Source organism: Brachionichthys hirsutus, chromosome 14, assembly GCF_040956055.1.
Source record: "Brachionichthys hirsutus isolate HB-005 chromosome 14, CSIRO-AGI_Bhir_v1, whole genome shotgun sequence".
Classification (NCBI taxonomy): Eukaryota; Metazoa; Chordata; class Actinopteri; order Lophiiformes; family Brachionichthyidae; genus Brachionichthys; species Brachionichthys hirsutus.
In genome coordinates, this window is record NC_090910.1 from 6,730,104 (window position 1) to 6,744,777 (window position 14,674).

General features: G+C 42.1%; 1 protein-coding gene across 1 annotated transcript; it reads left to right on the forward strand.

Annotated features, from left to right (window-relative positions):
• The first annotated feature begins 2,002 nt into the window (after positions 1-2,002).
• Positions 2,003-12,577, forward strand: tnfrsf11a (tumor necrosis factor receptor superfamily, member 11a, NFKB activator). The gene is made up of 10 exons (XM_068748170.1): positions 2,003-2,077; positions 6,028-6,106; positions 6,450-6,575; positions 6,937-7,083; positions 7,168-7,258; positions 7,997-8,073; positions 8,210-8,317; positions 8,515-8,564; positions 8,869-9,781; positions 12,294-12,577. Exons 1-10 carry the CDS (start codon positions 2,003-2,005, stop codon positions 12,575-12,577), a joined length of 1,950 nt encoding a protein of 649 aa, XP_068604271.1.
• The last annotated feature ends 2,097 nt before the right edge of the window (positions 12,578-14,674 follow it).

The following is a 14,674-nucleotide window of genomic DNA, read 5'->3' on the forward strand; positions in this document are numbered from 1 at the left end:
GGACTAAAATCTATTTACACAGATTTACCTTTCTTTTTTTTTTTACAATGTGCTGAGAGTTTAGTTTAAGCGCAAGTAGAGGAATGTTGCCACTAATTCTTAAACGCTCTCTGTAGTCATGGGCATGTAAATGTGTGTGTTTTATCCTGTTTGTGTATCAGCATATGGATTCAGAAGCCTGCTCAGTGATTTGCATTGATAGTCTGATCTTTATGTGGTCAAATATCCTGCTTTTCAGCATGAAATTTCATATTGCGGATATGAAAACCTGCTCGTACACCTGGGCGTCATCCTGTGTGCGTATGTTCTGGAAAACGTGAGCATCAACTGGCACCGGCGGCGTGGATCACTCCCATGTGCATTTTATTCTTAGCCAATCATATTTTTTTGATGCTTTCAACATGGACTCCTGAACCCTTTAAAAACCACGGCACCGGAGCAAGCTGTGGCGTCTTTCTTTCTGTGTTGCTTTAATGGAAACCGTTCAGCAAGCAGCTGTGTGCTTTTATGAGCATCCTGTAGGAGCAGTCTGGAGTTGGCTGACTTTATGAACTCTGACTTGTTCTGGGTGGATGCTAATCAATACAAGCCATCCACTGGCAGAGCTGCACAGCGTGCGCTCTGACCCAGGCCACTTCTTGAAGTGAGACGCTTGTAAGTCAGCATGGTGTCTGTTTAAACATCAAAACAAGCTTTCTTGTGATACAGATTTTAATGGTGTGAATGATTTGGGCGTGTTGACAGTTGAGCTCGGTTTCTGATTGGTCAAAGCCTTTGAGCTGGCTCTTATAATTGCTACTGTGTGAAATAGAGAGAGGCCAAACTGCGAAGCAAATTCTCTCGGCGTGTTTGTACAGGAAGGGAAGGAAGACATGGACCATTACCTCCACTGGCTCAACTCAAAACCGTCACTTTCTCACCTACACAAAAATCCTGATGAGTTATAGGTTAAAAATGTATTTAATATGTCTACCTGTTGACTAGAAGTTAGTCGCTTTTAAATTTTAGACATGTGGTTGTGCAGGGTTCCGTGAACCATCTAATTGCTATCCAGTATGTGCAGCAAGTAGGGCGTGCACGTTACGCTCTCTTTTTCCCTGGATGTACAACTTGCTCTCAGGAATGACGTTGTGTTTGTCTCCCTCCCTGTTTTCCTGCTGCTTTTCCCCACATCAATCGGATTCACTGTTTTATCCATTCATGGTTGAGACATGCAATTTAATATTTGCATAGGCTAACTGCCACCTTGAAGAAGAACATATTCCCACATCTTTTCCTTCCCCTTGATGATTTTCCAAGTCGGATGGGTTGAGCCTGCCATGCAAATTTTGGAGAGAGAGATGTACCCAGTGGCATTTCTGCCTCTCAGCACTGGGGCGTGCGTAATGGAGGGGCTGATTCCATGAGACAGCAACGCCACTTAATAACGTGCGTAATGGCCATTGCTGACCCCACACTCTATACTTTTCATACATACTTTTCCCTCCCGTTTGTGGAACCTTAACTGACTTGTTTGATGATGTGCACGAAAATGTAATCCGCAACTGTTAAAATAAATTGTTCCTGCCGTTTGACAGCAAAACTGTCAATCTAGGGTTGTTGTTGTCCCCCCCCTCCCCCCCCTCCCCCTCCCTAGAGACCTCGCATCATTCTCGTGCACCGTCATCCAGAGGGAGGTGAACTTGACTTTCTTCTTCACACATGACAACGTGGAGTTCCCTCCCTCCCACAATTTTTACAAGCCGTGCCATGCAGTTTCCTCCACAATGCGGAGGTGAAAGCAGAAGAAGACGCATGAGCGGAGCGGGGAGTTGTGATCGGCAGCTGCCCAAAAGGGGATGAAGGCGCAAGAATGTCCTGCGGAGGAGGCGGCGTGGAGTACCCGTCGCGTTTACGCACGCGATAATAAGTGATTTTTGAGTCCCGTCTTGGTGTTGAGACAAAGTCTTGGCGAAGAAAGAAACCTTAAATCATTATAGATATCCTTTATTGACCAGGAGAGATGAGACTAAACTTCCCGACAAGATGGATTGTCCGTGGCTGGATAACCCTCGCCGTGGTCAACTTTTACGCACAGGTAAAAACATCCGGTGCACACAGAATTTGAATTTCTTTTTTTTTATCCCGGTAACAAAATCTTGAAGTCCATTTGAAATAATTTATGGTCACCTTTGCATGCACTCCCACCTTTGCGCTATATTTCATTGTATTACTCGCAATGACTAGACCCGCGATCATTTAAAAACGGGTTTGAGGAGGAAGTGTGGGAATGATTTTAATTTACGCACGGACACCGGAAACTGGGACGAGTCCACATCCTCTCTTCTGACCGCAACAATGGCCACTGGCGGTTGGATGCTCTTCTCCCCTCATTACGCATTCTATCCCAGCTCGATCTGATCCGGCTGGTACTGAAGTATGTCATCAGCATTTTAAATAAAAAATCATCCTCTGCCATAGTCGGATTGAAGGTGAAACAGCTCATGACAAGCTCCCCATGTTGTTGTTTACACCATGGAGTTAACTCTGTCCAGGTGGAGCTTGTAGGCTGTGGTTGGAGTGGTAGGACTGCTGGGCACCAGTGATCTGTCACTGCCCTTTTACTGTAAACCAGAATCGTTACGAGTTTGACTGGAACTGATGCTCATTATTAGTCCTTGTTTTTTCCTCTCTGCCTCTCCAAATCTTTTGCAAGAACTAATGCCAGAGGAGGGCAGCATCATGTCCCTGGTCAGAGGTAATGGCACAGCTCGATGAAAGATGATTCTTCTGTCGAATTCAAGTCACATTTGTTTTAGTCGAGAGCGGAAACGGAGTTCCTGCATGGAGGGGAGGAAATATTTTTCATCTACGTTTTAAGGTGACTGAGCAAAGCTCTGGCTTCGGTTTGTTCTCACCATGATTTCGCCACAACTGACTCAGTGTCCTGAAAGAATTCCCCTTCATTTTCTTGGTTTTCCAACCGCTTCATCTGACCCATTCCACATTAAACTGAAACTGTCTGTGACAGTGAGCAACATAAAATTATTTCAAGATGTAGAGAGTGTAAAGAGTGTAAAGCTCAACATATCCCCAATAAACTGAGCGCCGGTGGATTGATTTATTTTCCTACCCACATGGCTTCTGGACTGAATGGTCAATGCTTTGCCATCCATCCCTGTATTTGTTTTGCATCGAACCATCTTTCTGTCATTGACCCACACATCAACAGTCCCCCATCACGTTATCTGTTTTCATTCCAGCCAAGTCAGTTGGCCGTCATCATATCAGCGATCAGGGCTATGTCTCTGTTTATGTCTTCAAAAAGTAGCATCAGGCATGCAGATCTAAAATGGATTTAGCTTCACAGACAACAGAGATATTAAATTGATCAGGCATGCAGGCTTGAACGACAATGGAGCTTTGTGTCGCGAAAGGGATGTACAGCCAGAATAAGCTCAGGCTGGATCAATTAAAAACAATAAACACAGATTAGAGTTGTCATGGAAATTGTTTTCCAAACTTGTGGTATCAGTTCATTCACTTATTTATCACAGTGGCATAGATGTCCAGTGCAACAGTCATCCAAGTTCTAATGAAGTGAAAAATAATTCACTTCCATACTTTTGTCACATTTTTTACACCTGGGCTAATAATGGTTGATTTATCTTTTATTTTCTTTGACAAACTATTGTCAATGTATTGGCTTTTGAAAACCCACAATCCACTCCTCTCTAATCCTTGCTGTTTCATATACAGCTTGTTGGCTTTCACTGTTTGTGCTGACTCTCTGCTCTCCTTTTATTTTATTTTTATGTTGTTTTATATGCACCAGATTATTTTCCACATGCAGGAGAAACTTGCTCTGTCTGTCATTTGATATCCAGCTTTTACAGACTGGGATAGCAAGGAGATCAGCCAGTTTTTAAAATCAGACAATGAACAACAGATGAATAATGCACAACCCTTTAAAAAAAAGTGATAATGTATGTACAAATAATGCTATTTGTAAAGTTTGAAAGTATTTTTTAACATAAACTATCTTTATATTATGCTATGGAAAAATGGAAAATATGCTGATTTGAGCAGGTGGTGCACAAAGGATATGCTTTGAAGGCCTTTGCGCCTGTTATTGATTCTTCAAACAATGAACAAAGATTCAATTGTTATGCAACAGACTTTTACACCTCCTTATCACAGATCACTGGAACTTCTGGAGGCCTAAGAGTCAAACCGTGCCTCTCTTGGCTCACTGCCGACTGCCGCTGAGGCCGTTATGCAAATTTTCCAGTTTTGCTGTGGCAAATGGAATGCACACCGTGTAGCACTCCTGTGTGATCGTATCACACAACTGATTTTTCAAAGTCAAACAAAACCTCCTGGAATTAACTTTAAAAAAAAAAAGGGTATTCAGTGACTCTTTTGAATTTTCTTTCCGTTTCATGCTGCCCTTTCACTCCACCGTACATTTAGCGATTCCTCCCATTTCTTACCAATTATATCTTCAAAAATACAGCTATATCTGAACAAGTGCAGCATTCAGTTTGTTCTGAGGTAGGCTGTTCCATCTTCACCATCATGACAACCTACAATCACATAGGGTGGATCAGCTTTTTTCCGCATACATATATATTTAGTGAATCAAAACATGCTTCCTTGCATCACAGAGGCCCAATGTTTAGCTGTGGTGGTAAAACAAATACAATTCCCAGCATTCTTTTGGCTTCCTGTGCATGGTGGCCAACTTGTGCAGATTGACCGCCACTGCTCTAGGGCTCCTATGTAACTCCAGCTACCTGCGTAGGTGTTCTTAGAAAGTGTGGGAACCATTGTGATTCTGGTACTTCTGTTCGCTGCAGCACGTGTTCCTCATTAGTGCTGTGGCCCAAGCTCCGAGAGCTGTGCATCATTATCCTTCTGGTTGGATTATAAAAAAAAAAAGACTTGCTGATGTGCAAGAGGCCGGGTGCAGGTAATTAAACACTTGCCAGTATTGCATTTTTGATAGCCTTAAGCCGTACAGAAAGATAACGACTTGACGTTGAAGTTTGTAGAAAGAAACAGAAAAGGAGACAATATCACAATCCCAATGTTAATTCCTACATTTTTTACATTCAAACTAAGATAATCGTCTGTCTGTGGGGGTTCAGAAGGGCTGAAAGAGAAAGAGAGGGAGGCTGGTTTGAGTTCGGGCTGCAGTCAGGCATATAGGTTGTATTTTTCTACATTTATAAATAGACACTGTGGCTTTGGCATCATTTCTGTCATAACAGCCAGATTGGCTAATTCAGCATTGTGGCCAGGCGTTCACCAGCCCCTAATTTAAGGAGGCTGGAGTGTGTGTTTGGAGTGCGTGGCAAGCATAACTTTTTTTTTTACTGGTGTTCCTCGTGATTTTTTGAGCGCACACATGTTAGCGTGTTCCGTTTTGTCTTCTTTGTTACGAGAGTTCTGCTACTGCACGCTAATCCTACAGATCACAGTTTTGAAAGACATCGGCAGACTGAATTGCAGCAAATTCCAAAAGAGGAGATGAGAACCCAATTTAGATAAACAAGCGCCTCGAGATCTTTTTCTTTACACTCACCGTTTACTTCATGAGCTTGATAAACTATAGTTTGTGCTTTCAAAGTTCAACAACGTGTTAACTGAAACAATATCGACAGCCACGTGTTTTCAATTTCAAGTTTAGTCGATTGCGCCAACTCACGAGTTGCCACGCCACTCGATTCTACTGAAGAAACTGGGTATGCACTTACTAGTGGGTTTCGTTGACTGTTCCGGAGGACACACAGTACCGTGGTCAGGTGCTTCTGACAGAGTTGGAAAATGTTGTTGGCATGCCTTGGAAATGGGAAATAAGATCCCATCACGTGTGGATTAGAAATATGAATGGAAGAAGTCATGATTTCAATTTGATCGTCTGTGCTACTTTTGTTTTCCTTGTTGTCCCTCAATATGTGTCGAAGATACACTTTTGTGAATCACATAAAAAGCTAAAGCTAAGATTCAGTGCTTTGGTGTTTTTTTTGTTTGTTTGTTTTTTAGAATGTGGTCTCCAAATCTCTCCAGTGTGATGAAAATCATTACTTGCGAAACTCCAGATGCTGCATGAAGTGTGGACCAGGTAATAACACACACACACACACACACACACACACACACACATAGTTTCATCGCATCAAATACGAACAGATTTCTATTCACAAAGATCAAAAGAGGAAGGATGTTTAAAAATAGAATATTTTGGCTAAAAATACTCAACCACACGTAAGGACTCACATGACTCACTGTTACATCTGAACCGCCGAGAGTAGCCTCTCCTTCAAAAGAGGAAAGCTTTTATTTGGTTAATTTCCTCCCTTTTCTCCTCTCTCATTAGGGTTTTACTGCTAACTGTGATCAACGCACGATTAAATCTAACTGTCTTTTTTCCTCTTTTTTTTCTCTCTCACTTTTCATCCTGTTAGGCTCCAGTGTGTTTTCTGACTGCACTGATTCCCGCCAAACTGTGTGTCTCAAATGTAACCGTGGCGAATACCAGCCTGGCTGGACCGAAGAGACGCGCTGTCTTCAGCAGAAGTTCTGTGACCCAGGTCAGTGCGTTCAGCTCGAACCAGGACAGCAAAAAGCAGCATGAAAGCTTCCACTAGTTAGGCATTGAATGTTGAAATATTATATGTTTACTTACACTGGAGAAAGGAAAAACAGATACCTTTTAATATGAACCCGTCTAGAACAATATCAGATCAAGATCAAGGCAACACCCCTGATAAATCACACCAAATGTTTTTGTAGTACTGACGGAAAATTTTGTTCATGCAAATGCATGTCTGAAAATAAATTCCCATCGATTTGCATCTTTATCAGGATAATCTTTTAAGCCAGCTGCAGACACGAATCATTATTCATGTCAAGGACTTGTGCACTAAACTGCTCCTGTGCTTTGAACTCCAGTTAAAGGATTTATGGAGACGCCTGAAAACCTTGTGGCGGAGGAGCCGTGCCACTGCGTCGCCGGCCTCCAGTGCTATCCCGTTAACTGTGAATACTGTGAGAGGATACCGGCCTGCAGAGCGGGGTCTGGACTAGAGCTGGACGCCGGTGAGTAAAGCACGGAATCAAAATCATTCAATGGCACCACACTGCTGATTAGATATTTATTTCAATGTATGCGGTTGATTCCAGAGAACACTAATGGGAGGAAGAAGTGCGTGCCATGTAAGAAAGGCTTCTTTTCTTCTGACAACAGTGCTGAACACTGCAAACAGTGGACTAAGTAAGTGTAAACATTCACACGTAGTTCAATCGTTTTCATCATTTATTTCACAGTGATGATGACACAAGTAAGCATTGCTGCATTTTAAACAAGAAAAGCACTCAGAGACAAACCGCCGCCACCTTCACATTGACACAGTTAGATCAGTAGTTAGGCACAACCGCCTGGGCGGAGGTATTGATATCTCAACTGCATCTGGGTTCTTGGATCAATATGTTGATCTGGATCATCATCAACAGGTTCTAAATTGTTCTTGGTATCTTTCTACTACACCAACCATGAAACGTAAAAGTGAGTCGGAGTTTATATTTTTAATTGATTTTTGAATCTGTAAATGGGGTTTTGCTTTCAAAATTTAATGGGGTCTACGGTAGACCAAGACCTATCTTCAGATTTTTTTCAGAATCTTGGATCTCTACTGGATCACCACCAAAATGTAATTATCTGTTCCTGGTAACATTCACAACATTTCCTGAAAATATCATAAAGATCCGTCTAACTTTTAAATGTATGTTGCTAACAAACAAACAAACAGACAGACAGACAGGAAAACCCCGGCAATAACCTAAGCTCCTTGGCGATGGTAAAAAAAAATGAAACACTGTACATAAAACTTCTATTTGCAGTCCCCTTTACTCTGATTTTTTTGGTTGGCCAGTAGAACAGTCGCGGAAAATAAAGACAAACGTGAATGTGAATGCGTGCAACTACCCTTCATGATTTAATCCTGTTCTCTAGTTGTAAGGCTGAAGGCAGGAGCGAAGCACAACCAGGTGGCGCTAAAGCCGATGCGGTCTGTGGCCCTCCTATTTCAGGTAAGACGCAAAACTAATTAGAAAATCTGTGTGATGCACTTTATCTCTTGCAGGTATTTACAACTCTTTGGTGACTTACAGTAGAAGCAGAGGAGACAATCATCAATTTGACCACCCCCTGTTTGTTTTTCTTCAGGTGCGGCCCCCTCCTGGGTGATTGTTTCAGTGTTGCCAGTGATCACCGTTCTGTGTCTCCTCATCCTGCTGCTCTTCTGCTATAAAGACAAACTGAAATTACTTTCTGGTAGGTCCTGAATCTTTCTCCCATTTCATTCTTTTTCTCACATGTCAGTTCCCAGCAAGACAAATATGTATGTACACAAGTGGATCAGAACCCAGTTCACTACTGGAAAATACAACAATATTTTCTGCTCTTGTATTTTCTTTTTTTTTAAATTAAGGTATAATATGCTGTTTCTTTGCTGTCCCCTTCAATTCTAGTTAATCTGCGATCCTGTGTCCAGAATCTAAAGAGGACTACGATACAACAGGTAAAGATGATTTTTGGTTAAAAAGCAAGATAATAATAATAATATAAAAACATGTATAATTAATTTCAGTCGATTGTTCATGATATATATGACAAATAAATAAAGTAGACAGACGTTTGAGACCAATGCATTGTTTTTGGGTGATACATAACCACTCCAATACTTATTTAAAAAATCGAATCAAAATATGTTTATAATATTTTGACCTGCTAAAAGACAAGCAAACCAGCTGGTTCTGTAGTGAACATAATTAGGCATCAATACAGCCTTCACAATGCTTCTTTATTTGTGTCTGTCATTGCAGGAGACCTTAGCCCCGCTGTACCACAGTGGAGCAGGAGGAGAAGGCCATGAAGGCCCCAGATGTACCCCCTGTGAGACAACCAAACTCATCTGTCAAGCGCCCCACAGCCCTACCGATGGGATTCCATGCACCTTCTCCGACTCTGGTCCTGATGCTAAAGTATCACTGGCCCTCACAGGGGAAATAGCAGATGAAGAAGGGACCAAGGAGAAGACATTAAAGGAGGATCAGATTGAAGGATCTGGAGAACCTGAGGAGGTGTCAGAAAAGGAGGAGGTCAGGAGTGTGTCGCTTCTATTGGCAGGATCTTGTGCGTGCGTGATGCCCATCCGGGAGCCATTGGAAGTAGGGGAGAATGAGGACTGCAGCCAGGCTGTCAGCCCCGGGAGTCCAGGAACCTGCTCTTGTCGAGGACTTGATGGGGATGAAAATAGGAAAGAGGAGAAAACTTTGTGCGTTAGAGCAGAAAATAATGGGAATAAAGACAGGAAGGATTCCAAAAGTGAGGCAGGAGTTGCATCTCTTGTCTCCGTTTCCCCACCACTCCTCCACAACTCTGCTGTAGTCACTCCATCTAGTCCTGAGTTGCCATTCTCTCAGCTGAGACCGAAGTTCAAATCTCACCTCTCTGACAGGTCTCTTGGAAGACAAGAGGATTTATACAGCCCGGTACCAGTTAGCACAGACTCCACCTCCACAGATAATAGTACAGCGTATGCAATGACCTTGGTGACGTCCTCATCTGTTGGAGATCTATACTTGGACAAGTCCCCAGAGGCCTCAAGCCCAGAGCAAGGCCAAGGGCTTAACTGGGGGGATGGCAGAGGGAAAAAGCTCTCATCTGTGGAATCAGAACTGCAGTGCACACCTGAGAGTCTCCATAGTCAGCTGGCGGAACCTACTCTTACCTCAGGTGGGTCAACATTTTAATTCCCGTGTTGGAGGTCCATTTCCACCAGATAGAGGAAAGCGTTTTGTATGTTAAAATATATATATGACATGTCAATCAAAGTTAGCATCAGTGTGTGAATCAAAATTGTAACTAAAGATGTACAACTGTTGTATAATATTTTTCATGCTTGACTATCAAGCTTTATAATTATATACATTCAACATCTTTTGATTTGATTTGGATACTATTTGAATAAGGTAATTTAATTAAAGTTAATGTTATTGTCTCATTACGTGACTTAGTTTATAATGATTGTAAGACATAGACAGACAGTTTTTTTTTTTACTGCTGAACTTTTTACTTTCGTTGTGTAAATTAGGCTTCCATATATCAGCGTGTACATTCCCAGAAAGTCTATTTGTAGCTCTCGAGAGAACACAAAGATGTTATGGCACCGGATAATTCCTGGATACTTTTGGTATGACCACCCATCAATGTCAACGAAAACTGAACGCGCAATGTTTGTGTGCTAAGGGGATAACAGATCATTATGACGACTGTGGGAGCAGAGTGTTGTCTGCATCGTGGATCCTGTGCTCTCTGTTTATGTAGGCACTCACCACTGCATTGCCACATGGTCATAGCCATATATAATTTGATGTACTACACAGCAATGCTCCCTCACCACAGAATAGGTGGGACTGGCCACCAAGAATAACAGAATTAAGTTAATGTTGGTTTAATGGAAAGTTTTACTGCCACGTGGTTAAACTTGAATTGTTCTAACTGAGAACTTCTTTCACTGCCAAAATAGGAAAAGAAAGAAAAAAGTCTGGGAGGCATATTTACTGTGCCTGAAACACTGAGCTGTTATGGTATTATCAGAGCAGCCTGATTGGGACGCGGTTAGCTCAAACCGGGGTATTACCTGGTAAGCATGCAACAGAGGATTGGTTTTATTGTGAGAATAAGACATTTGATTGTTTCCAAGAAATGTGTTTTTATTAAAACCAATATTGATACTTGGATCCCGAACTTCGGTGGGACCGCACAGGGAGCAGGAATAAGATATGTGTGTGTCTGACGAGCCAGGGAACCACACTCTAACGCGATGTCAATGCGCCAATGTGAAACATGCCATCTAGAGCGCTCCTGTTTACCCAGAGTTCCATAGGGTTGCACAAAGTGGCCACAGTTTTAATTTAAGCAAGATGTGCACGACTTGAGTAATGCTTTTATGGCCCTGGCCACCCAACAAAAACAGTCCAAACTTGTGAAGATGTTTTTTCTACTCTCACTGATGACTTGGGTGGATGAATTACACATTTGTCGGGTTGACATAAACCCCATTTCCCATCATTCAATAATGGCACGTGATCAAATGGATTTTCCTGCAAAGTGTTATTTAAATATCAGGCAACTATCGGGCGGTCCTTATCCATTTGTTCAGGAGCAGCTCAACAGACTGCAGCCCAAGCGAAATCATAAAGATCTTGGAGGGGACATTGTAGAACTGCAATTTTGTTTGAGACTGAGACAGGAAGATTGGTTCTATAGGAGTTTGTTTTCTAAGTTAAATGACATACTTTCAACCCCTGTGACTCGTATTCTGGGAAAGGCATCCAGAGTGGGAACTCAGTTACGCTCTCCAAGTGTGCAGTTGTGTCTGACTTTTTCAGCGTGTCGAGTATAAGTGTCTGCTAGTGTCAGTTTGCTTACATTGCAAATGGTCGTTGCGCCACGTGTACGCGTGTGTGTGTGTGTGTGTGTGTGTGTGTGTGTGTGTGTGAGTGCGTGCAAGTGCATGTGTGTGTGATTAGACGAGGCATTAGCTGTGAGTCACAGAGGGTTGGCTGGTTCTGTCAGCTGAAAGGCAGACAGAAGGCTGGATAAAATTGGAACCAGAAGGTAAATGTGGAGAAAGATCGGTTCCAAGACAAAAATAGGAAATAGATATGTGAGAAACTGCACGGGCACCAGTAAATCTGAACAAAGATTTTTGTTGTTCTTGAAGTTTTGTGGTATCAAGTAAAGTAACAGTAAACTGAGATAAATCATAAAACGTCCTCATCTGGAGTCGCCCACCACTGGATGGAATAAAGGTCAGAAAGAGTTGAACCACACTTTTTTCTTTTATTCATCCGTGTCTGTTTCAGCTTAAACTCGTGTCAACTTCTGAGTTTTCAGAGATCTTGAGTTTCTCACGCTAAAAAAAAATAGCTAGAATCATCGAAGGCAGAGAGGATACAGTACGGTGGTCTATGTAGCTCTGGCGTTTCTGTGGTCACTCTGCACGATCACTACACCCACTGTCAATTTGTCATCAGAGGTTTAGCCGAGAAATAGACCCCTCTCATTTACGTCATGCGTACAGGAAGCTCCATCTGCGTGTGTAGGGAGGAAATTCGAAGAAGTGTCTTCCACAATAGTTCCAAATACGTGTATGTGCATATAGATACATAGATATTTCAACACATTTCCCTTTTCCCACACCTCCTCTTCTTCTCTTCTCCCCACACATCTTTCCATTCAGGTCAGGTGTCTGGAAACCACAACACCACCTTCATCTCTAGCGGTAAGGTGATGAACTTCAGCGGCGATGTCATCGTTGTCTACGTCAGCCAGACGTCTCTGGGCAGCGATGGGACGGAGCAGGACGATGCCTTCGGAAGTCCTGTCCAGGAAGAGGCTGACGAGACAGCCCCATTTTTTCAGAACTGCCTGATCTTACCAGGGGAATCCATTTCCCACAGTGCCTTGCAAGATGCGACGCTACCAGTCCAGGAAGTGGTAGAGGAGCGGCCAGTTGGAAAGTGACCATCATAATCTATCTAAGAGTCTGAAATAATATGTCTACCATATCAACTTTCTGTCCCAGGAAAAATGAAGGAAGACTTTTACTTAAAATTATAAATTTTATCTTTTAAATTTTACACAGTGGTCGCTGAATTTCATCCGAGGTCTCTCTGAAGTAGTTTTTTCCAGGTGGAAAGCTGCAGGCTTTTTATAATGGAAACTCCTTCCATTACAAACACTGATGAGAAATTGATTCAGACTGGAACAATGTCATGCTTTTATTTTTGCACAGAAATTGCAGCTTGGTCTTTATAGACATTTACCCCCCCCCCCCCCCCAATCCTTTATTAAGTTGCCAAAGTTTAAGTTTTTCAATGTAGTCTAGTTTTTAATCCTTTAGATTTTGGCATTTTGACACTTTATATCCACCATGTGGAATCAATTGCATTTGCTATCAGAAAATCATGCTATGAAAGGAAATGCTGTAGAAAATCTGATAATTTTCAAATAAAATCTAGCACAATCAAGAAAAAAAAGAAATAAAAATAAAAAGGAAGAACATGATAAGAGTGGATCTTTATATTTTCTGGTTTTCAGGGTTTATTATTAAAAGCTTCTTTTTCAAAGATGAGACATTAATTTAACATTTTCTATATCCCGGTAAGCGGTTGAAGATGGATGGATGGAAAACATTCTCTCCTTATTGCACCACAAGTGCAGTTTTGTATCTTGAAGAAAAAAATGCTGTGCATTTGATAAACTATGCTATTCCTGTTTTGTTTTGTTTTGATAATGCAGGTCTTAATGAAGAAAAGCAAATCCTCCGGGTTCTAATTTGTTTTTCAATTTTACAAAGTAAAAATTGTCTATGTTTCATTTCCAAAGATGCATTTGTGATCAGCGTTTGTGTTTGGAAGGGCGCTTGATGTTTCTTTTTTCGATCCTCTTTGCGCTTCTTCTCATGTAACTGGAGGCGTGCATGTGTTTGAGTGCAACCATTAATAGGAGTTCAAAGGTATTTTTCAATCACAGCCTCAACATGTGCATGCAGCATTCCAAGAATCATGTACATATCAATCAATCAATGAATGACTACCAGAATATTTTGGTTGAAAATTAAATCTGTTTTTTTGCATCTCATCCTTTCCGGGTTGTCACTTTTCTTCATTCTGTGGTTTCTCAATGTCACCGTTCTCAGCTTGGATTGACGATGAGTGAGTCGTTTATCTCCTCAACACAATCTTTCTGCAGAAATGTTAATGACACGTGTGGCATTTGAGGCATCTGTCTTTAACCCTATGTTGACAGACAGACAGGCAGACAAGACAGGCCTCCTTTCATCAGGCTCGGGGATGGCGAGCAGCTGCGAGGATAAACTAAATAGTCAGACCAGCTAGCTTCAGAGAGAGACCACATGAGAAGAGCTGGCAGCACTCATTTAGGCCTGGTTTGGGTCAGCAGAAGTGTGTTTATGTGTGTGTGTGTGTGTGTGTGCATGCGTGTGCATGTCACCCTGCCTTTTTATGGTTGTTTATGAAAACAGGAAGTTATGACTAGCTTCCACATGGTTTACATGAGACCCGGCTGGGCGGCCAACACAGAACCTGGCTATAGATTCAAATGCCCCCCCCCCCCAAAAAAAAACCTTCCATGTGTTAGAAAACAATCTATCCTAGTCTTTTCAGTGAGAACATGTAGGACATCGCAGCCGACCCTCTAGTGGTCGCTGTGCTCCAATAAAAAGAACAAAGGGAGGCTTTGTTTGTTCACAGACCAGATATTGATTCAAATGTTCTAATACAGACACACAACTCATTTACAAACATGTACACAATTTTTCAATAATAATAAAACAAAATAGAGTAGGGCAGCACGGTGGTGTAGTGGTTAGCACTGTCACCTGTCGGGTTCGGATCTAATCTGTGTGGAGTTTGTATGTTCTTCCCGTGCCCACGTGGGTGTTCTCCGGGTTCTCCGTTTTCTTCCCGCCTCCAACAACAAAACAATTTAGGTGAACTGATTGCTCGAAATCGTCCCGAGTGTATGAGTGTATGTGTGTGTGTGTGTCAACAGTTGTCTGTCTCTGTAGCCCCACTTGCGCTGGCGACGCGTCCGAGG